The sequence below is a fragment of the Marmota marmota genome, unplaced genomic scaffold (genome assembly GCF_001458135.2).
Source record: "Marmota marmota marmota unplaced genomic scaffold, marMar, whole genome shotgun sequence".
Lineage (NCBI taxonomy): Eukaryota > Metazoa > Chordata > Mammalia > Rodentia > Sciuridae > Marmota > Marmota marmota.
The window spans coordinates 17402086-17426997 of record NW_026000026.1 but is presented as its reverse complement, the minus strand read 5'-3'; the positions used below and the strand labels follow the sequence as shown (position 1 = coordinate 17426997).

The window sequence follows — 24912 nt, the reverse complement described above, 5'->3', positions numbered from 1 at the left end:
CAACAAAATGAATCTGAATCCCTTTCTCTCGCCATGCACAAAAGTTAACTCAAAATGGATCAAGGAGCTTGATATCAAATCAGAGACTCTGTGTCTGATAGAAGAAAAAGTTGGCTCCGATCTACATACTGTGGGGTCGGGCTCCAAATTCCTTAACAGGACACCCATAGCACAAGAGTTAAAAACAAGAATCAACAAATGGGACTTACCCAAACTAAAAAGTTTTTTCTCAGCAAGAGAAACAATAAGAGAGGTAAATAGGGAGCCTACATCCTGGGAACAAATTTTTACTCCTCACACTTCAGATAGAGCCCTAATATCCAGAGTATACAAAGAACTCAAAACAGACACTTCTCAGAGAAGCACATTCAAACAATCAACAAGTACATGAAAAAATGCTCACCATCTCTAGCAGTCAGAGAAATGCAAATCAAAACCACCCTAAGATACCATCTCACTCCAGTAAGATTGGCAGCCATTACGAAGTCAACAACAACAAGTGCTGGAGAGGATGTGGGGAAAAGGGTACACTTGTACATTGCTGGTGGGACTGCAAATTGGTGCGGCCAATTTGGAAAGCAGTATGGAGATTCCTTGGAAAGCTGGGAATGGAACCACCATTTGACCCAGCTATTCCCCTTCTCGGACTAGTCCCTAAAGACCTTAAAAGAGCGTACTATAGGGATACTGCTACATCGATGTTCATAGCAGCACAATTCACAATAGCTAGTCTGTGGAACCAACTTAGATGCCCTTCAATAGATGAATGGATAAAAAAAAATGTGGCATTTATACACTATGGAGTATTACTCAGCACTAAAAAATGACAAAATCATGGCATTTGCAGGGAAATGGATGGCACTAGAGCAGATTATGCTAAATGAAGCTAGCCAATCCCTAAAAAACAAATGCCAAATGTCTTCTTTGATATAAGGAGAGCAACTAAGAACAGAGCAGGGAGGAAGAGCATGAGAAGAAGATTAACATTAAACAGGGACGAGAGGTGGGAGGGAAAGGGAGAGAAGGGAAATTGCATGGAAATGGAAGGAGACCCTCATCATTATACAAAATTACATATAAGAGGAATTGAGGGGAAAGGGGAAAAAAAAAACAAGAGAGAGAAGAGAAGATGGGAGGGGAGGGGAGGGGGATAGTAGAGGATAGGAAAGGGCAGCAGAATACAACAGACACTAGTATGGCAGTATGTAAAAACGTGGATGTGTAACCGATGTGATTGTGCAATCTGTATTCGGGGAAAAAATGGGAGTTCATAACCCACTTGAATCAAATGTATGAAATATGATATGTCAAGAGCTATGTAATGTTTTGAACAACTAATAAAAAAAACTGAATAAATGGCAAAAAAAAATAATCTGGAGGGAAAGGATCAGAGGATAGTTTAAGTTAAAAAAGGTTTCTTATTATACCCCATCTATGAATGATATATCAAAGTGCATAAATGTACTCTACTTTCATGTGTAACTAACTAAAACAAATTAAAAAAATTTAAAAGTCAAATAAATAAATAAATAAAGGTTTCTCTTACTTAGACATTTGGGCTTTTACTCCCCAAGCCCCAAATATTTATCACTATTCAGATAATCCTTGAAAAGAAAATTAGCTAGATTCTGACTATCACCATTTAAGAGAGATATCAAAGCAAACAAAAGAGTAAAAGGAAAAGCTAGAGCCATTTTAGCTCTTGAAAGGATACCAGGGAGCTTGCAAACTAAAATTTTATAAAAGTGGGCCATTTCCCTACCAATAAAAAACCAATTTCTTTGATACTTCTATCTACTGTTTCCATTCCTTACCTTCTTTTGCAAGGTATAAAGAGCTACAAAGCTGTGGGGGGAAAGAGGGTTTCCTGGAGTGATTCTGGTCAAATCTGACAATTTTCCTTTGACAAGTTAATTAACTTTCAAAATTTCCATTTCTTTAATTATAAAATAGAGATACCACCTAAAATTATTTAACAAGGGAAATTATTCTAAGGTATTTCATATATCTTATTTTCAGGGAGAGTAGTTCTATCCACTGGTTCTTGGAATACAATTAGATTCCAAATATAAAAAATACTATATGTGAATCTGACAAACATCTCTGATGATCAATCCCCAGGAATAAAAGACACAAGACATGGAGGTCCTAACCTCAGGTACATAACTTTTGTTCAGGAGACAGATCATAATTACATAAAAACCACAGTTAAGGATTAAGATGTGGCCTACTGCAGAAGTAAATGTGTAAGTCTGGGAATCCGGAGGCCAGAGTTTGTAATGACCTCAAGTCACTTCTCTATGTAGGTACCCATTTCCCTGGCTACAATACAACAGGATTTGAATTTCAGAAAAAGGAGTTTGGATTTTTGTCCTGGAAGCAACTGAAATCACCAAAACTTCTTGTTAGAGTGAATCTCATTTTCCTATCCCCATGTTTTCATGAGGAAAAGTATACTTACTTCCATAGAACAATACTAGAAACATATTTTCTGCCCTTCTTCAAATTCACCTCACTTGATTAATTAGGGACATACACAATTGGCAAGTCTGGGCAAAAGAAAGAAATATACCTGGCTCAGTGGCCCTTGCAGGTGTGGTAGGCAAAATCAGCTCAGAGAGAAACAAGAAGCCTGATTCTGGCCACAGGCAATGAACTCAGTGTATCAATAATAAAGCTGATAAATGGGTCTCATCTCTGTTGACTATTTTTCAAATGATTCAGAAGCAAGAGACGAGGAAAAGGCATATGATTTACCACCACCATTACCAACTGTAAACATAAATAAGATAATAGCAGTACTTCAGAAAGACTGGCCAAGTGGCAGCTGGATGTAAGTAGGAAAGGTTGAAGTCTGAAGTCTGCAAGTGGTTGGACTCCTATAGTAATTCAAGCACTCAGTGACTCATTTATAGCCATCAAGTATTATGTGGATAACCACTAAACTCAAAACACGCACTTGAGCCAATCTGCAAGAGTTAATCAAGGAGAACAAAAAACCCTTAAGACTTAATTATTAACACATTTTTTATGAATTAATGTCCTTTCATAAGCAAAACTGGTTCTGCTGACCAGTGAGATTATTAGTTAAAGGAACCAAAACAATTTTATAAAGGAAATCAAAGGCTAACCAGTCCAGAACCATATGTGTTACACAGAATTCTACTATGTTACAGATCATTATCATACCGCAATTACATATCAGTCCCAAAATAAAGAGAAAAGCTTGCATAACTTGTCCACACTTCTAAGAAATGACCATCCATCCCTGTGTGTCAAACTTCCTCCCAAAGGAGGTCTCCTGAATTTCTAAACCTCAAGAGGTTCCACTGTCTTCTAAGTTAACAGCCCTCAAAAACACTGAGTGCTTCTCCAACCAATTCTTAAATTCAGTCTACTTAGATTAAAATAATGTTCCTTTAATTAATGCTATATGCATATACATATATGTGTATATGTATTATATACACCTATCAAAGTCTAAGTTTTTCATTAATCAGAATCCTGATTTTGTTTATACATTTGTCACCTGATTTAGTTTTGTGAAACAACTCATTCCTTCAAAATGAAATTTATGACAATGTCTATAAACTATCACCTTGTTTCACATCCCACACAATATAAAGGTAAATTCCTTTAATAAGATAAAACCATGAGCATCAAAGGTCAGTAGTTAGGTAAGCTCAGCTATCTATGACTTTTTACTGCCTTCCTCACCAAAGCTAGATCCTTACTAGGGACTATGAAACCGCCTTTGACTGCTGTAATTCTCATACAGTGTCCTGATTCCTTACTGTTCTCTGAAAAACCAAAATAAGCAATTCCACAAGTTCAAGTTTGATTCTCCTTCTTCAAACATGTTAGTACTCTAAAGAACCACTTTAGCTTCTTCAAAGCAACCTGGAGGTGAAAATTATTGGCAGAAGTCAAAAAGTCACTGTCATTCCATCCATACACTGGAGATTCAAAGTATGTTCCTTAGAACACACAAGGTCTATACAATTTTTTGTCAGAATCCTAATTTTGCCTACTTCTCTTGGCATTCTACAGTATGAAATATTTGATGGCCATTTTCTACAAACTACATTCTTAGAACCACCTTTCCGAATCCACCCCCACCACAGCAGGCACTTTGATAGATAAAAGATGAAATCCCCTGTGAGGAAAAAGGGAGTGAACATCATAAGGCAAAAATTTTACTTGGATTAGGAATTATCTATATGGTCCCAAAAAACTATCCTTCTAAAAAAGGAACTGAATCATCCAGTAAACTCCAAGTGGCAGCACACAGCACTTAAAATGTTTCATGCCTGACCCAACACCAGTATGATGGTCTCAATATGTTATTTTCTCTTAGCATATCACATTAATCTCACATTTATGGGGACTTTTGGTCAGACATAATAGAGATACCCTCCCTCTGTATTTGGATTTCAGAAACTGAAATTCCTTGAGATCCAATTTTTTTAACATTTCCCCAAAGAGTTTAAACATAATATAATGTTATGCCCAAAGGATTTAGAAAGATACATAATTTTGTACAAAGATGACAAATACTGAATTCTGTGTGTAAGGAGTGCATCTGCTATTCTGACAGGCTCTCTCATATCACTCACTTGGCAGTGACTCCATATCCAGGCCTCTGAGCTCTATAAGTCACTATGTTTTCCTCTGGCCTCATTTACTCAACATTTCCTGAGCAGCTGTGGAAGGGTCAGGCACTGTGCCATATGCTAAACTAGAGAAGTAGATCAGGAATGGTCTGCACTCAAGAACTGGGATCCTGGGGAGGCATGTCAGTTCCCTTTCACTGGGAACACCGCATATACCTCCAGTTCTGCCAGGCTATTGCACCCTAATTCCCATGACTGGGCACCCTCCACCTTTACCTTGTTGCTGTTCCAAAAATCCCTGTCTTCACTATACCACACCTGGGAGGTCCCTTCTCTTACACCTTGTGCATGTTAACATTTTAATTCTTCTTAATCCAAAAGTAATAGCAAAAAATTCTTTTTACCAGTATTAACTTACCAGAAGGTGAGAGAAAATGTACATTTTTGGCTAAAAGCTAATATGGAAATAAAGCACATCAAAACAGCATGTACGTGGCACATCTACACATAAGGTAGGACCAAATAAATATGCTACATACTAAGTACAAAGACCTAAAAGGATAGATGGTGTTGAAAACAAGGTGGAGAATTCTTGGAGTATCCTAAAAACATAAATGTCATTTTTGAAGCACAGTAACTCCAGGAATACAACTGGGAAATGGCAATCTCCAGGGACAGTCCTTTGCACTAGTGTCAAGTGATTATCCCCAACCCCCATTTTTTTCCAGTGAGGTATGAAGCTTACCACCTCAGGAGTACAATGAAGGTATGCCTGGGGGCTTGGGCTACTGCCAAAGGCAAAGGTTCCAAAGACAGAAGCAAGAGCTGGGGCAAGGAGACAGGCACGCACCTGGCCTTCTTGGATTTAGTCCTGGCTGCAGAGTCAGCACAGCTCCGCTTCTCTTTGGCCTCCTTGGTGCCTGAGGCCTCCCGGGGCTTCCGCGTCTTCTTTGCACCATCCTTCTGCTTAGGTTCCTTGGGCTCCTTGGCCTTCTTAGGTTCCTTGGCCTTCTTAGGTTCCTTGGCCTTCCTGGGTTCCTTTGGCTCCTTAGGTTCTCGCTTCCTCTTTGGCTTGGGCTCCTTGTCCTTGCTTCCCTTTGCTGCACCCTCATGCTCTCCTGGCTCCCTTTTTTTCCGTTTCTTTTTTACTCCCGTACCTCCACCTCCACTGTCCTCCATCCCATTATGGGACATCATTTTTCTAGGAAAAAGGGTATTAACTTCGTCTTCAGCAGCATACGGGTCCTTCTGGGGCAGACGGTGGCTGGCAACATCTTCAATTTTCTCTTCTTGATCAGTACTGCAGTCAAATGGGGATGGAGATTTGTAGTCAAAATTGACAGAGGCATCAGACATTGGGGAGTGATTCAAAACCTTTAAATTTGACAACTGTAAAAGAAAGATAAATGAGTATGTTACCCTTCTATTGCATGCTTCATACAAAGAGTGCTATAAAATCTGAATGTATGGATTTATTCAACAAATGTTTATTGACTCTCTACTATGTGTTACTTCCTACTGTGCTAGGCCTTGGGGGTACAGGAGAGCAAGTGGGACACAGTGCTTTTCCCAGGTGAAGCTGTACTGAGGCGCTGATAGAATATTATGTAAAAAAGTAAACATGGTGGGCGCAGTGATACATGCCTGTAACTCCAGCTCAGGAGGCTGAGATAAGAGGATAGAAAGTCCAAGACCAGACTTGGCAACTTATTGAGACCCTGCCACAAAATGAAAAATAAGAAGGACTGGGGATATAGCTCAGAGGTAAAATGTGTGCCCGGCACAGGCAAGACCCTGGGTTCAATGCCTAGTACTACATAAATAAATAAATACATGAATAAAATAAATTAGTATGTAAAAACTGGAAGGATTTCTATATTGTATAAATAAATCTGAAAGACCTTTTAAGTTTTATATCCAAATAGGCAACTAAGCAATAGCTTTTTGCAGGATGCCTTTAGAAGCCACTAGGAGGCACAAAATCCTGATCACACTGTTCCAACCCAGAATAGCATTTATCTCATTAATACACAAAACCTTCTACTCAAATGCATTCTGAGACCTTGGTCAGGAATTGAGGTGGTATCACTGGGGTGAAAGAATACAGTGTCAAATTGAAATGTTGCTTTTTTCTCCAACCTTTTTACTTATCATTCAAACAACACTGATATTCAGCTAGGCTGATTTTTGAAGAAAATCAGGTTAATTCAAAACTTTACCTTTAATTCTAACTAAAAATGGTGCTATTCTATATGATCATCTATCTTAGTCACCAGATTCAGCCCCAAATAACTTTTAGCCATTTGGGAAAACCAAACTATTCATACAGGAGGGAGCTTTACTATGACAGATGTTATTAGAAAGAATGCATCACAGGTGCTGAAGGCAGCCCTACAAAGGAAGTTTCAAAGCTGTTTTTGAGCACTATTTAAAAAAAAAAAAAGTACAGTCTCTTAAAGTGACCACTTTTCAGGAAACATCACTTGGAAGTAGAAGTTTCATCTCATACATTCAGGTCTGGTGTTCCAATAACTATCTGCCATTTCATAACCATGCTAAGGTTGGCAATAATCAGGCAATAATGCAGGTGCTAGCTCCAGGGAACAGCACACTCTCCTTGGACTAGAACAAAGAAATGACTGAAGGAGAGCCCAAGAGAGACCAGCAGGCTTTCCAGGAATACGGTTACAACTGTCTTCAGATGAAGGCTTAGAAACAGCACCATTTGTGAGAAGCTTGCTCTCCTAATCAGAGGACTGGCATGTGATAAAGGCACACAAATATTTGCCCAGATGGTGTGTGCCCTCCATCGACAGGTTACTCAGTCTGTGCTAACACTTCCTGGTCCACCCTGGTAGTGACAGGGACTGCAAATTCAGCTGTGTGTTTCCCCTTCTGTTTTTTATTTTCCAGTGCTCTTCCCTAGCCTGATGCTCCCAAATATAACACTTAGAATCCCAGAAGAAAAAGATGAAAGAAGAAAAAAAATAGATCTTTATCATAAATAAAGATCAGCTTCATAAACAAGCCCAAATTCAGAGGGAATTGGTTGTTCTGGCAGGACTAACTACTTATGTAAAGGGGAGGGGGGGATCATTGCTGATTCAGCACTTGAGATGGTTTAGGAAAAGGAGGAGCTAAGAAGACATAAAAGGAGTTTAAAACCAAATATAAGAAAATGGTTAAGATGGTATATTTTATATCATGTATTTTTTACTACAATTAAAACAATTTTTTTTTTTTTTAAATAAAATACGAGGCAAGAAGGAAACTCTCAGTGAGGGACAAGTATCCAATTCAAAAAAAAAAGGCCTGAGTTGGGTACATGGTCATCCTGAGGATATTACTGAATTCTGGGACACTTAGCCCTCAGGGATAAAGTTTTCATAGCATGCAAGGGTGGAGAGACTGAAAAAGTAAGAGATATAGGTTCGATTATTAAAGAGGCTTTAAAAGTCTACCAAAGTAGCTTGCTGAAGGTCACATCAAGATCTCTCTTCAACTCATACATAATGTCAAGGCCTTTTTTCTGAGGAAAGGGCTATCCAGAGAAGGTAGAGGCAGGGGCGATTCAATCAAGAGGCAATAACAATAGCAGCAGCTAATATTTACTGCACACATGTCACATGGATATACTAGGATTATGTGAGGCATGCTGAATGATCTCTAATCTGTACAATGATACTACAAGGTCAGAATCAAGATGGACACTCTGTACAGAGAGAAAAGGAAGATTAGAGGAGCTCAGATTTCAACTCTTTTGTCTGCCAAAAAGTTAAAGCTCATTTCATTGAGAATTTTAATCCATGACACATTGCTGGAAGACCAGACCAGTTTAACTTAGTTAAACATGTTAAATGCAATGGTATATACCCCTGTGTCAAGAAAAGTTCAGATAGTTCTTTCTAAAACTAAACATATAACTACCTGATATCTTAGCAATTCCATTCCCAGGAACCATAGGTAATTTATCTTGTCTATCCACCACCTTACAAGTAATTCAGAGAAAGGAAGCAACTTGCCAGTTTTATACTCCTAGAGAGTGGCAGAGCTGGGCATCCTAGAGGGAGGAAAGAAACCCAAGAAATGCAGCACATTCAATGTTGAAAAGGAGAAAGTATCCCAAATATCAAATTTAGTAATAAAAATATATAAATTCCGAGTTTTGAAGTCAGTAATCCACTGGAAACATTGGTTTTATTTTTAAAAGCAACTTGTTAGGAGCCTAGAAAAGATATTTGTTGAAAATTCAAAAACATAAAACAAAAAATATTTCTTTCACATGTCTCGAGGTGAATGGGGAAAATGGCAAAGAGCATAAAAAAGTCTGTTTCAGTTTCTACTGAATAGAACATTAAGCCACTATTCTTTGGCTTTAAAATGGCTTTAAAAGGAACAGATCAGAGATCGACCACAAGGTGCCAACAATATGATGCTTTACATCAACAATTAAATTGTGACAAGAATCTAGGCACAGAACACAATGAAATGGAAAGAAACTGACTGATAAAAGCATGCAATGATGCTAGCACATAACTGCACTGCTAGTAATAAAATCTGTTCCTTTGATTCACAATTATTAATCCAGGGAGGGAGAAGGGAAGGGAAAGAAGAATTACCAGAAACTGAAATGGAGTAAAATATGTTATATGCATTTATGAATATGTCAAAATGAACCCCAATATTATGTATGACTATAATGCACTAACAAAAATGTTAAAAAATTATCCATCATTGGGTACGGTGTCACACACCTTTAAATCTTAGTGACTCAGGAGGTTGGCAAGTTTGAATCCAGCTTCAGCCACTTAATAACTTGGTGAGACCTTAATAACTTAGTGAGACCCTGTTTCAAAATAAAAAACAAAAAGGGCTGGGGATGTAGTTCAGTGGTAATGTGCTCCTGGGTTAGATTCCCAGTCTCTTCCAACCCTCAAACAATCAATATTCCTGGAAAAATACTTAAAGATTTAAATCTAAATAAACAGAACTCAGGGCAGTTGAAAAGGATTTAAGAACAAATGGAAAGATTTTGACCCAGTGCAATAATTTTCAAAAAAGAGGGGAACCCACTCCGGCCCATGTCGCAGAAATAGACAAACCCAGGAGAGACCTTCGCCTGGAGCTAGTGGATAAGGAATGGTTCTTTTTATCTATTCTCAACCTTTTAGTCTTAAACACTCTGGGTACCCAGGATTGTTTTGATATTTAAGATAAAATGGAAGTAAATAATGATGATAATAAATGCTGACTGTACTCAGCTGTATACTAAGCTTCTTAAAATATTATTATGGTACCAAAACAACCATAAGAAGTTGTTCCAAGGACTCCATTTTACAAAACAGAAGCAGCTCAGAAAGCAGCTCACAGCTGGTAAGTGTGAAGGTAAGATTCCAGTCAGTTTGACTCCTGTTTCAATTGACAGTACTTTCAATAACTTCATACTGATGCATATTTTAGACACACAGAACTGAGAAATCATGATCAGTAACAAGTTCTAACTACCTCTCCTTTGTTTCCAATGCCTGCTTCATAATAGCCCTTACTCAAACCATTCAACTCATTAACTTTTCTTCTTCTATCCATTTTCTCATAAATCCATTTGTTTCCTAGATCAGATGAGAAATATATGAAGAATAAATACTTCAGCAGAATTATATTAAGTAAGTGACTTAAGACTTTTCAAATTCACCCAGAGGGGTCCCAAGATGAGAGTTACCGAATGAATATCAAACATAGACTTGGCAGTGACCAGAAGACCTAAAACCACCACCCACAGGAACACACTATGCTTCCTCTTTCACTATATTTCCCTTATCCTCACAAAATGATAACTTCTTTTTTTAAAAAAAAAAACAAAATGAGAACTTTTGATTGCAGGAAACTATTATGGTTTGGAAGGCATCTCTCAATGTTTTAACACAAGACCCATATATTAAAGGCTTAGTTGCCAGCCTGTAGCACTATAGGGAGATGGTGGAACCTGTAAGAAATGGACTTGATGGGAGGAAGTAAATTACTGGGTGTGTGCCATAGAAGGGTTATTGGGATCCCAGCCCTGTCCTCTCTTCTTCTTTCACTTCCTGGTTGCCATGAAGTGAACAGTCATTGCTTTGCCATGTTCTCCTGCCACAATGTACTGCTTTGCCATAGGCCCAAAGACACAGGACCAAGTGTCTTAAACCTCTGAAACTGAGAGCCAAAATAAGCCTTTCTCCTCCTTTTAAGTTGCTTCTTTCAGGTATTTTTTTTTTTCATAGTAATGGAAAGCTGACTAATACAGTTCTTGAGAAATTGCAAATTTATTCTTAACCATATTATTAGTAAAACGATCAGCTGAGGGACCAGTTGGGGAGTTAATAAGTAAGTTATAAGCCACATAAAAATGGAAAGGAGTTGCTGTGCACTTCTGCTTTTTAAAGAAAAAATAATAATTTTTTTTAAATAATACTCTTCGGGGGCTGGAGTTGTGACTCAGTGGTAAAGCGCTTGCCTCGCACGTGTGAGATCCTGGGTTCAATTCTCAGCACCACATAAAAATAAATAAGTGAAATAAAGGTATTGTGTCCAACTACAACTAAAATATAAATATTTTAAAAAATGTAAAAAAAATACTCTTCTATTTGGTTCTAGTTTTCCCAAGGGTAAACAAAGTTAGATAGAGGAAGACAATTCTCCACAGTTGCATCAACACTTGTGTGTGAGCAAAAAATGCCGCAGATCCGCAGATTCTGGGAAGATCTGGCAGTCAGGCCTTACAAGATGCTGCAAAGGCCTGACTACCAGATCTTCCCAGAATCCTCTGGCCAGAACACAAGATAAGGCAATTCTATAAGCTTTTAAGCTGTCTTCTTTTTTTCAATGTTTTCTACATGTAAACAGACTTAAAGCCTCTTTATTCATAGAATTTAAAAAATTAGCAGCTTACTTCTTAAACTACTATTTTATATCTCATAATTCCGTCTTATAAACCTAAATATTTGGGCAAACCCTAGAATTCTGGTCAAGATGGATGTTTGAGGTCATTAAAACCCAAACTCCCATCTCTCTTCCAGTAAGAAGACAGGGTGCTTACTGCTCACAGGCACATGCCACAGTTGGGCAGCTCAACTTCTCAGGATACTCTTCCTCATGCCTATCTTCCTGTAACTCTATCCATGTGGACAAGATCAACAACGGATACATTTAACCTCTGTCCCATGAGATGCCCTTGAGTCTTCACTTCTTCAAGGTCACAGGGTCCTAGCTTCACTCATCATACCTCACAGGAAATGAGTCAGCCTTCTTACACCAGCCAGGTTACTCCATTTTGTCTCAAGTATACATTTCAGAACACTAAATCAGAATGATGAAAACAAATCTGCTAAGGTATGTTAAAAGGAGGGGAAAACATTTTATCATTTAATGCTCAGATTTCTTTTCTTTTTTTGCAAGAAGAGATGAGTTGGGTAAGGTCCTTTTGAAATATGATTCCACAGTGGGGATGTTTTGAATCTTGGTTCAACTGGAAAATTTACTAACTATTCTGAACTGTTGAAAAGGCCTTCCAATGACTATAAACTAAAGATCTGACTAGTATTAGCCATGAGCATCAGATCTTCAGTAGGATAAGGCAGAAAAGTCTTAGGTAAGAATTATTTGCTCATCTCTATTAGCAATTTGCTATTCTTCCTTTTTACGACTCTGAATTATGTACCATGATTTGGTCATCCATATTCATAGAAAACATCTTCCTAGAAATCTGAGTCCTTACCTCCCCCGCTGCTTTGGGAACCAACTGTTTTGGGAACTTTGTGATAGATAAATCTTTTCTCTAGTTCACCTTTAGTTACCACCCAAACTTTAGCATCTGATTTCAGGCCTTTCCTTTCTCCTACTGCCACATGCTGCATCTTCCCAAACCCAACCATATATCACATTTTCCTCTTCTGAAACCTGGCTGAAACCTGCGCCCCACCACAAGAGATACCACTTTTCCTAAAATACTCTAAAGTTCCTTGGTAAGGCTGACATTACCTATACCCTCACATACTCCAATTCCAAAGCGTTACTCTTTCACCCTCAATGTAAAATCCTGGCTCCTCCAAGGCATATGCCACCCCCAACTTTAACTACCTGTAATCAGACTATACATTTCGTAAGAGAAACTTTTTTTAAAGTCATTGCTTAATCGGGCCTCAAGTAAAACTCAAATATTTCTTAGATGAATAAATACTGAAAAAGTTAACAAATATTTGTTTAGTGAACAATTTATATTAATATTCATTCCAGGGAAGGAAATAAGTCTAATAATCCAAAGGTCTTTTGAGATTCCTACAGCACGCATTAAGGAAACTCTAGCTACCTCCTTTGTATTCTCTAAAGGACTTAAGAAGGCTCTGCTTAAACAATTCTTGGAAGAGTCATGAGAGCATGGTTCTCCCATAGTTATTCAAGTCTGGGTTGCCCCCTGGTTACGGCTCCAATTTTTAATTCTACTTACAATATTACATCTTCTTATGTTTACTGCTCTATATGGGAGATAATGTACCAAAACTCTTCTTACCTCTTCAGATTACAAGTGCCCGTAGACCATATTATATATTATGTATCTCATAATGTTTGTCATATTTATATTTCCCTTAGTATCAAGGAGCTGAGATGAAAAATCAATATTCCTGTTGTCATCAGTAATGTGAGAATATGTCCCCTTACGAAGAAGTATTTTCAGCTGTACTATGCATTTATAGTGCTACACAGGTTTTCAGAGAAAGAATTCACATTTTATGTCTCTAGCTAAATATTTTCCTGCTTAATGCTTAGTCATCTTAGGAATTAAAATATATACATTTCTTAGAGGAAGATTATTTTTTAAGACAGTGAAAGACTGTTAAGTGATTCATTTTTAAATGTCTTATTAAAGTATTTTTCTTACATTTCCTTAGGCAATACAAAAACAATCTCTAAATGCTTTGTTCTTGGCACACTACTCCTATTATAATCTTCCTGGTTAATAAGAAACATGGTTCTTTATTACTGAATTCTGATTATTTATTGCTGAATCTTGATAAGATTCTATAGGGAAATGAAGAATTTTCATGATCAGAATGCATTTACATGTCATTTTTCTCCAGAAGAAAAATAAACTAATAGGAATGAGGTTTTTTAAAAAAACAGATGTTTTATTTACTACTACTTCTAATGCCTTAGAATCTTCATAAAATAAAGTTTGATGTTTACTTTTACCATTATACTGAAGATATTTTTGTCACTGACATTTTGAATACTAAAGAATTGACAAATTACTCCTTTAATCCTTTTCTACATGTGAGGTATGCATGACTATTCCCGTTGTAGAAAAATGAGGCTGAACTTGACCAAAGTTACCTAAGTGTTAGAGTAGGAATTTTAAACCTGTTCCATCGTATAAAGCCCAGGTTTATTCTGCTCTACAGGAACTGAACTCTCTAGTACATGCTCAATCCTGGAGCCTATATATTGCTTTAGCTTCAATAATATTTTCTATTTTCATGCCCTGCATCTTCTTCCAGTTCAGGGGCCAGTATGACCTAACCTCAATATTGATAAAACTCTTCTTGAAAGTAGCTCCACTTATTTAACCTGCTCCTCTACCATAGCTAATATTAACTTTTAAATAAAAACCTCACTGCTCACTGACACTATTGTGAGGTCTAAAATGAAAACTCATCTACATAACAGCTGACTGACACCGTAAGTCTTAATACAAACCAATAAAACCATGAAAGAAAGATACCAGAATTCATTTTGAGGTAAGTGGTATAGAATGCTTTCATTTGAATAAAAACTTACCTTAAAGAATGTTTAAAAAGTTAAATACCACAAATTTATTTAAGAACTACAAAACTACCCATCTGTCATAAATGGCAATAGTTTTAAGCATTTGGGAAGTCTTTGGTAATGCATTCTTTTTTAACAGTGGCATAATATTCTACTAGATGGATGTGCTTACTTAAACAGTTCCCTTTGTGACGGCTATGTGGGTTCCTTTCCGTTTTTGCTAAAGCCTTGTACACACAATTTTGCCTGTCTGCGTATATACACAGGATAAATTCCTGGCAGATAAAATGGTGTTCTCTGTAGTGCTTGCCTACCAGCTGACAACTCAATAGGACACACAGAAACCCAGTGTGCAGATATTATTTAGTCAGCACTCTTTCTGTTAAGAACTGGCAGCGTGTTAATTAGCCACTTCCACAAATCAAAGGGACAGTCAGTCCAAAGGTAGTCTTTGTAACCATATCCCTATTTCACCCTAGGAGAAAACGGGAGAGGAAAGTGGCTGGTCCCATTAAGCCATTATGCACAGGTTCCTGGTGAAAAGCAGGGACTAAGATTCTTCAGTTACTGGGTTATTACCCAATTCTGTAAAAAGAAAACTAGCCTATCAGAGATAGACTGTTTACAAGAGACAGGCAGATCTCCACGTCTCACTTCCATGAGTCACTTGACCGGGGTCTCAGGGTTCCTTTCAATATAAAAAAAACCAACAACTGGGGAACAGAAATAGCAACTAAGGAAAGGGATCCTGGAGGATTCACATGGTATAAAGTTATTATGAACTTCCCTCCCTCCCCCTCAAGAAACCAAACATCAAATAGTTGACAGTTACTTCCTTCCAACTAGTTCATTACTTCCTCTGGGAGAAACCCTCCACATATCATTATAAACAAGAACTTTATAAATAAAAGAATGATAGTAAACTAAATATCCCAAATGACCAATATATAAATTGTAAAGAATTGGAAAGCTGTCTCAAGAGATCAAACATTTTACACAGCTAATTTGAAATAAGACTCTGATTTGCAATCTTCATTCCATTACTACTATATTGAGAAGACCTGAGCAAAAGAAGAATCCATGTATTGTCATTCAGAATATAGTCTGTTAACACAAGGAGAGTGGAAAACAGAGGCAATAGGAAACTAACAGTGATTAAGATGTGAGCCAACACTGCCAGTGTCCTCTCATTAACAGCACAAAGCACACTAAAGGTGTTCACTTGAAAGAAGAGAAGCCACTTACCTGCTTCTCTTTCTTCTGTATTTTCATTTTCATCTATTGAAGTAAGGTATTTATTTCTGTAAAACATAAAAAGGCCAAGATTACAATAAAACCCAAAACTAAACATTTTAGATTATTTCCATAATAACTGTGACACACAAGGAAATCAAAATTGGGGATTAATTCCATAGAACATGATGTTCAACAACCTCTGGATCCCTAAGTGTAGACCTAACCACCTTATAACACCCTAAGTTACTGTTCCAGATGGGACGAAATCAAGAAGAAATTGTCCTTGCAGATCATATAAGTTATAAAAGATACTGACTATTAAAGCTAGGAAGTAACGGAAAGTCTCAATAACTGAGAACGACGGGGAAAGGGGATGGAAATAAGGTCAGCCCTCATCCCTTTTAGAAGAAAGCCAATAAATAATGGCTACAATGGACAAATCACTATAACCCATAGAATACAGACATTAAGAAAGAAAGCTAAGGGAGTTCAAAGTAATCTAAGGAGTGAGACAGGAAGAGTTGGGTTATCAGATGGGGCAGGCATGCTTACATTTCACTGTAAGTACTCATATTATGTTTTAAATCATCTACATTATTACATGATGAAATAAGTTCCATTACAATACTTAATATGATTTTTAAAAAATATTTATTTATTTTAGTTGTACACAATGCCTTTATTTTTATTTATTTATTTTTATGTGGTGCTGAGAATGAAACCCAGGGCCTTGCACACACCAGGCGAGCGCTCTACCACTGAGCCGCAATCCCAGCCCCCTTAATATGATTTTTTAAATGATGGATTTTATTCTATTCAGGACTTAAGCCCCCATCTCCAGTCCAACCATAATGTCCTCACAACATTGGACTTGTCAACACTTGTTGAGCCTGGCTTTACAAGTGTGCAATGGAGAGTCCTAGAGAGGGGAAAGAACCCTAGTCCAGAACACCCAGAATTTGGGATTGCCTGCATCAGTAAATACAGGGACTGACTAAGGTCTGAAGCTCTCACTTCCCTAAGGTTCAAACAATGGGGGACAGACATCAGTGAATCTTGGCTTCTGACCTGAGGTTAAATGTAGACACTTGTTTTACACTTTTTGTTTACTTTGATTTCCTGGATATCCAACACAGAAACAGAACACTGAGGGCCTAGGAAATTATTCCAGAGACACACAATTATTCTTAAGTTTCATAATTATTTCCCATATCCAAATGAATGTGGTAAGAGAGCTTAAGTAGAGTTTTATTTAAATAGTAAGATAAGCATTTGAGGTGGTAGACATGTAATTTAGTTTGATTTAATTCTTCCATATTATGTTTGTAAATACTAACATCATCTTATACCCCTAATAATACACACAACCATAATATGTCAATTTCCTACAAAAAATTGAAATTTAAAGAGTCCTAGGTAAATTATGTTAGTGTAAGCTTATTTACTTTATTTATCAATTTCAAATTATCAGACCCAGAAAAATGGCATTCTCAACAATCACAAACTACCACAAATCCTGAAATGAAGAAAGGAGTTGGGTGGGGGGGAATTCCAGCTAATAAAAAGGGGTTCTATTGGGGCTGGGGGTGTAGCTCAGTGGTGGAGCACTTGCCTCACATGTGTGAGACACTGGGTTTGATCCTCAGCACCACATAAAATTAAACAAACAAATAAATAAAGGTATTATGTCCATCTACAGCTAAATTTTTTTTTAATTATTACCAATAATAAGCCAAATGTACTCAAAATTCTGACCAACAAAATGAAATTATTAAAAGATTTTTTAAAATTCACAAATGCCAAAAAAAAAGGTCTAATATATGAAGAACTGATGCAATCACAAAACAGTAAAGACACGAAAAATCCAATTTCTAGCACGGCATGGTGGCACACACTTTGTAATCCCAGCATCTAGGGAGGCTGAGACAGGAGGATCGTGAGTTCAAAGCCAGCCTCAGCAAAAATCAAGGCACTAAGCAGCTCAGCGAGACCCTATCTCTAAATAAAATACAAAATAGGGCTGGGGATGTGGCTCAATGGTACACTGAGTTCAATCCCCAATAACCCCCCCACCCCACCAAAAAACAAAAATTCTGATTCAGTATCACAAACTAGCATGCAAATAGACAGATTCCTAACATTGTTAGGAATGTGGGAAAACAGGTCCTATTTATCACTGCTAATGGCACTTTTAACTGTTTCAAGCTTCCTGAACATCACTCAGGCAATGGGCCACTAGATCTTTAAAATGTTCTAATCCTTTTGGGGGAGTTCCACTTTAAGGAAGATAACATGGACATGAACCAGGAGGAAATACACCTGAGTCTTAGAAGAAGCTGAGGGAGGAAGTGGGTGGAATATGCAAGTGCTATCACAGTGGGAGATACTGTGAAGGACCACCACTCCTTGGGGCTGCCTCCAGATACTCCTAAGAGGAGGCAGATGAATTCAGGCCAGAAGACTGAGGAAGAAGTGGGGCTGGAGTAAAGCTCAAAGAAAAAAGGTGATGAAAATTCTAAACCAAACTCCACCCCCCACCTCTTGTATGTGTATGTATGAAATCAAAGAGAGCAGGAGTTATGTGACTGTAAGAATAACTGCTCTAGTTCACTGAAAGCAATCCCTGGCAAACCTCAAGTTATTACTGTCAGATCATTTTTAGCACCCCTATGGATCAACATATGTTGGCTTGTTACTACCCCACAAAATAACAGCCATTATCAACACATCAATAGATGCTCAATAGCATTCCTTAACTTTTGCTTCTCTGAATAGCACCTCACATCCTAATCCTCCCTTAAATTACCTCTAGTTTTTAAACTCTTTTTATGATACTTAAAGAACACACAGCGCGCGCGCACACACACACACACACACACACACCTATTTAATCATTTTGTAAAGCTAAATTTTATGTACCAGGAATAGGTGAACCAATACACCCTAAGCTTGTACTTCCACACACACTGGAAATGATTTAATGGCTTTTGCTGATGTGCTGCCATCACTCAGAAGTTGTGATTAGATCATTTTGACTTAATAAAGAACAAAGCAAGTAGTCTCAATACTTAACTAGAAACACATGATTCCAAAGCCCTTCATGGGTAAACCAGGGAATCTGTCAACAAAGGGAAAAAAATCACATGTATAACTTCTGAATCACATGAAATCTGGTCTCCTCACTGCATCTCAATGTTTGGGTATGAATGCAGCATTTAATTTTTACCTTCCTGAAAAGACATGCAGCCAATAATATAAAAAACAAACAGTATAAAAGTTCCCATTCCTTGCTATCTTCACCACCTAACAATGTTTCTATTTTAAAAAATAGGTGGCTGCTGCTGCTTCTGCTGCTTCTCTTCCTCCTCCTCCTCAATCATCATCATCATCATCATCATCATTTTCCTCTTTAGTTAAAAAATTCTGCCCAACAGTACCTGTGCCATTTCTAAGTTCCTCAATGCTATCTTATGGACACTTAAAAATAACAAACATCAGGTTCACACTATTTAATCACTTATCCACAAAAGTCATTTAAATTCACTGTATCTTAAGAAGTCTGCCATCCTAACAATCCCTAATCAGCAAAAGGATCTATTTCATTAGTGGACTGGCTGCTGTCACAAAGAAAAATGCATACAGAGCAGACTTCTATTATAGCTTATACATTCACAAAAGACGATAGTAGATGTAACTGACCAGGCATGTAGGGATAAAGAGTATGTGGGAAGCAACCCCTCAAATTTTCTGCAATAAATGTATTTTCATAATCTATTTATGCCCATCTTCAACCTTTAGGCAGGTCCTCAATAACCACTGTTTAACAACAGTAGGAGTAAATAAGGCAATCCCACATTGTTATAGAGTGCTGATCTTAGAAGGGAATGTAATAAGACACAAGGAAAAGTCATTTGGGAAAAGTTAATCAAAAAGCAGAACCTTCCAGGGGAATGCCATTTCCTTAAACCCCTATCCAAGCACCTCTTACCAAACCTTCTGAGACATTCATGACCATAGAGTCTAGTGGATGAGAAAGCCCTCAGTTTCCCATTTATTAAGCTGCCCTGTTTTATTTATTAAGCTTCATGACACAAGTTGGACTGGATATTTTATATCTTTTGCTAGGCTTGAAGGTCTTTATAAGAAGATTTTGGGGGTGGGGGTGGGGGCTGGTTGTAGTGATTGAACTCAGGGGCACTAAACCACTGAGCCACATCCCCAGCCTTATTCTGTATTTTTAAATTTAGAGACAGTGTCTCACTGAGTTGCTTAGCACCTCATTTTTGCTGAGGCTGGCTTTGAACTTGAGATCCTCCTGTCTCAGCCTCCCAAGCCACTGGGAATAGGCGTGAGCCACCGTGCCCGGCTATAAGAAAATATTTTTAAAGCAGAGATGTGCAGTGCTAAAAATCAGAGTCCGAATCCAGGTTCTAATGAGATTAGAGATACAAAATCTCTTTCAAAGATTTGTCAAATGGTGACAATACCTGCCTCACAGGGTCTTAGGAGAATTAAAAGGAGTGACAACTTATGGTGTCTGGTACATGGTAATCAAGAACTATATGGCAGCCATGGGTTTGTAGCTCAACAAACACTTGTTGAGGGGAGAGATCATTTTTCCTCCTAAAATTATAACTAAACCTCTCTCTATCCCTCCTCTCAATGAACAGGTTCAACTCGAAATAGTAACAACGCTAACAAATCCTTCATATACCTGAAATTTAACTTTCATCCATATACTTTCCTAAAGCTGTTTTTAGAAATGATTCCCTAATTATTCTGACTTACTTGCAGCATTTAAAATATGAACCATTTCCTCTTTTAAAATTCTCATCCCACTGGTTTCTTCAAGGCCATTCTCTCCTGATTTCCCTCTGACTTCAGGCTTTACGGCTCTGCTTCCTCCTAGACTCCTCCTACCACAAAGTCCAGTTACTCTTCCCAGGATTCAGTGCTCTCAACAGCACATGGACTCCCTTTTCTACTCAACTTCCAAACTTCCTCTCTCTACACAATGACCACTGTACATTCCCAAACCCAAGTTTTCCTCCTGACCTTGAAGTGGATGCATCTACCCAATCCTGTCCAGTTTTAATGAGGTATTCCACAGGTTCCACCAAAAATCCCTACAATTCTTCAAAACACTTTATATATATATACACACACCTGCTCCTGTGTCCCCTATTAGAGGTTAATGTCCCACAACCTGCCACAACCCCAAATTAGGAGTCATTCTTTTTCCTTTCCCTTAACTCCTTTAAAATTCCTCCACCACTTTGGTTTGTTTTCACATTTTTTTTTTCATCATTTTTACCTGAAATAGCCTCCTAAGTCCCTATCTATTCTCTCTTTGATACATACACACAATCTCTCTCACCCCACCCTTCTCAGAGTACAGAGTTCTGTGTAAAAGAACTGGCCTCTGGTCCTTATCTATGTTCTGACATCATTTTCTATCCTAAAATCCAATGATACTGAACACCTGCAGGTCCCAACCCCTGCCCTGTCCACTCAGGTCCTGTTCAGTCTGACTCTGCCTGAAAATTCTCCCATCATCATGCCTTATCTGGCTTCTTATGCTTAAAACTTGGGTCCAGTATCATGTTGTACACAAGCATCTCATGATAAACTATGACAGCAATACCACCATGTTGTCATCTTTTACCTGTCTGTGTGTGCCACTAGCTATGGAATAGAGCTCAGTGACTGTCATTTGTATTCTTACATGATTATTTGTGGGATGAGTAACTGAACAAATGGGAAAGCTATGTTGACAGAGAAGGCTTTCAGTTTCCGCTTTATCATAACTATTGAACTCTATTTATTTCTTTCTTGTTTATTTTGTCCTAATCCAAATTTCTCCACAGTCTTCATTCATACTTTTAGCTTAAGAATTTAACAATAACACAAAGCTTAAAACAGAAAATAATCATCCTGACTACTCCTCCCCTCTCCTGATTCACTCGTCCTAGAGGCAATCATCTGATCTTCAGCTGTTCCCCTCGGCTTCCTTCCATCATTTCTAAGTCACATGTTATTCTATTAGTTTTTATATCAATTTTTACCTCTTCCTATAGAACAAAGTCAGGAAATATTTTTATAAAAGGCCAGATGCTAAATATTTTCGGCTTTGCAAGCCATACTGTCTCAACTGCAACTACAGACACCTACCCCACTTACTGATGAGCAATGTCTGAAAGTGTAGAGTACCTCATCTATACTGTTTTGTCCTATGCATACATATTTGTGATATAGTTTAACCTATAAATTAGGCACAGTAAGATATTAATAAAAATAACTAATATAATAATATTATTATTCTGTAACAGAAGTTATATGAACGTGCTCTTTTTTTTTCCCTCTCAAAATAGCTTACTGTACTTTCTTTCACCTTTTCACTTAAAGAAAGAATTTAATGGTTTCTCTTTGGCATAGTCAAATTGCCAACATCACTGTTCTTGAACTTTGGGGCCACTGTTAGTAAAATAAGGTTACTTGAACACAAGCACTGTGATAGCTCCACAGTCAATCTGATAACCAAACAGCTACTATGTGACAGATGGACAGGTGTATACAGTACACACAGCACAGATACACTGGAAAAGGAGATAATTTACATCTCATGGCAGGAAGGAGCAGGATAGAACAAGATTTCATCATGCTACTCAGAATGGCATGCAAATGAAAATTCAAGGAGGTGTTTTGGTTTTTTGTTTTGAGGGTTTTGGGGATTGAGCCCAGGACCTCAGACATGCTAGACAAGCACTCTACCACTGAGCTACATCCCAACCCCTTATGAATTATTTATTTCTGAAATTTTCCATTTAATATTTTTGGACAATTGACTGTGGGTAACTCAAACCATACAAAGTGAAATCAGGGACTAGAAGGATTATCGTACTCAGTTCTGCAGCAGTGTAAAAGCAGTTGTAGTGTTCAAGCAAGTGGATATAGTTGTTTCAATAGAACTTCATGAAAACAGGAAGTTTCCCTGCTTTGAGAGATGAAGTGTTATCTTTCCAATAGTTAGTACTACTGTTTATTAAATCATTATTTAATTCACAGAAGCTATAAACTAACTATAGTATTAAAACTTTTTTGTGATTTTTCTCCCCTAAAGATAATTGTTATCTCATTTTAAGATTAAATTTGCTTTCTATGAATCACTAACTTATACCAAAACTCAAATCTTAAATCTTAAAATTAAAAACAAAACAAAAACCAACCTTAAAATGCTTCTCAATCTGAGTCAATTTTCTATAATGGGTCAATTTATCTGGGGTCCTCCATCAGACATCATTTTCTCCAACCTGCTTCAAAACCACCTTCCGGAGTTCCTTCTCTCCATCCTCCTGGGATGCACCCCATCCATCTCTCTCAAGGCTGGGCTTACAGGTTTCTGTTCTTTAGGTTTATACTCCTATTTTTTGTGAAGACTAATGTCCAATAACTCTTTATTTATCTGAATGAGAGGTGAGTTCTTGGGACCTTCATGACTGAAAATGTTTCTATTCTACCTTGATGGTGGCAAATCACAGGTTGGAAGTCAATTTCTCCTTGGAATTTTGAAAATACAGCCCATTGTCCTGCTCCTTCTACCATCTCTGTTGAAGAATCTGAGTCATTCTGATTCCTGATCATTTATTGGTGACATCTCTTCTCTCTTAGAAAGTTTCTGGAATCATCCTTTCATAATGATGTGCCTTAGAGCTATTTTCATCCATGATATTGGATACCTAGTAGATGCTTACACATTCTGGAAATGAAGGCCATTCAGTTCTGAGAGATTTGCTTGTATTATTTCTTCATAATTCCTTCTCTATTGTTTTCTTTTAATGGAACTCCTGTTACTATATTTGAATGATGGACCTTTCAGGCTGGATTCTAATCCTGTCCCCTCCCCCCAATCTCTTCATGTTTTATTTTCTAGTAAGTTTCCTCAACTTTATCTTTCAGCCTTTCCCATTCTTTTCTCCCTCTCCCTCTCATCCTTCCTTCCTTCCCCCCACCCCACTATTTATAGTTAACATACTTTTAACACTCAATAATACTTTTTGTACTCTATGTATGTTTGTTGTTTTACTGGTTTGGGGGATTGGGTGCTTCACCAATGAGCTACATGTCCAGTCCTTTTTTTATTTTTTACTGTGAGACAGGGTCTCACTAAGTTGCTTAGGACCTCACTAAGTTGCTGAGGCTGGCCTCAAACTAGCAATCTCAGCCTAGTGGGCTGCTGGGATTACAGGTGTGTACCACCACATCCAGCCTGATTTTTTATTTTATAGTCTCCGAAGCTCACGTCCACTAACCAACAATGGAAGAGCATTCAAATAACAAATGGTCACTCTTTCTTTTCAAAGATAACTCTATGATTTAGTGGAAACATTTCTGTACAACTAGAATATTCAAAGTTACATGAGAAAAGGCTTCTGTTATTGTGTTAACATCGAAATGATAAGTCCTCATACTAGGGCACCAAAAATGACTCTGAAGAGATCTTCTTTTCATGTTTGCAAAGAAAACACAGAAAGATATAAATATATATTTTAAAAAACTGTAAAAGGGTATTGGATATATTTTTAAAACAGCTATAAAAAAGAACAAACTACTGATATAGGAGACACAGATGAATCTCAAATGCATTATGCTAAGAGAAAAAAGCCAAACTGAAAAGACTATATACTGAGTGGTTTCATTTATGTCATATTCTGGAGATAAAACCTGAGTCATAACTATATGGGCAGAAATCCAAAATATTTTGAGGAAACTGGTACAGAAGGAGGGGAAAAAAGTAAAGACCACATGGCACATAAGGCAAGGCTGTGGCAGGGGATGGTTTTAATCCATGGACAGATTGAATAGGAAGCAATTAAAACAGCTTAATAAAACCATCATCCAAGAGGACCTTAAAAGCAAATTTTAGACAAGATAGATGGACCTTTCAGATAATACTACATACAGAGAACAATCATTTTATACAAATAATTAATATAATAAATACAAATAAAGACCAGATATAACTAGGTATTTCTGTTCATTAACACTCATAAAGCTTTCCATTTTTATTCTGAATTGTAAAAATTATTTTGGAGTGATTTATGCTAAGGAATAAAATCCATGTGATAGCTATCCAAGACAGCAAGAAACAAAGTAAACATGTTAATAGAATCTGAACATAGATAATAATCAGCAGAGGCAAGTTCTTACTGGAAATAATAAGAAAATAAAAATCACACATGTAGTTGCTTGAGCACCCCCCCCCCCC

At 37.5% G+C, this 24912-nt stretch overlaps 1 protein-coding gene across 3 annotated transcripts in view; it reads right to left on the bottom strand.

Annotated features, from left to right (window-relative positions):
• Positions 1 to 24912, bottom strand: part of Chd6 (chromodomain helicase DNA binding protein 6) — a 166545-nt gene that overhangs the window by 129834 nt on the left and 11799 nt on the right. For all 3 annotated transcript variants that reach the window (XM_048810933.1, XM_048810932.1, XM_048810934.1), the window contains exons 2-3: positions 15657 to 15712; positions 5464 to 6002 (exon numbers count right to left, since the gene is read on the bottom strand). In XM_048810933.1, the coding sequence (XP_048666890.1) occupies positions 5464 to 6002; positions 15657 to 15689 (572 nt within the window). In that variant the 5' untranslated portion in view covers positions 15690 to 15712. The remainder of the gene's footprint in view (positions 1 to 5463; positions 6003 to 15656; positions 15713 to 24912) is intronic.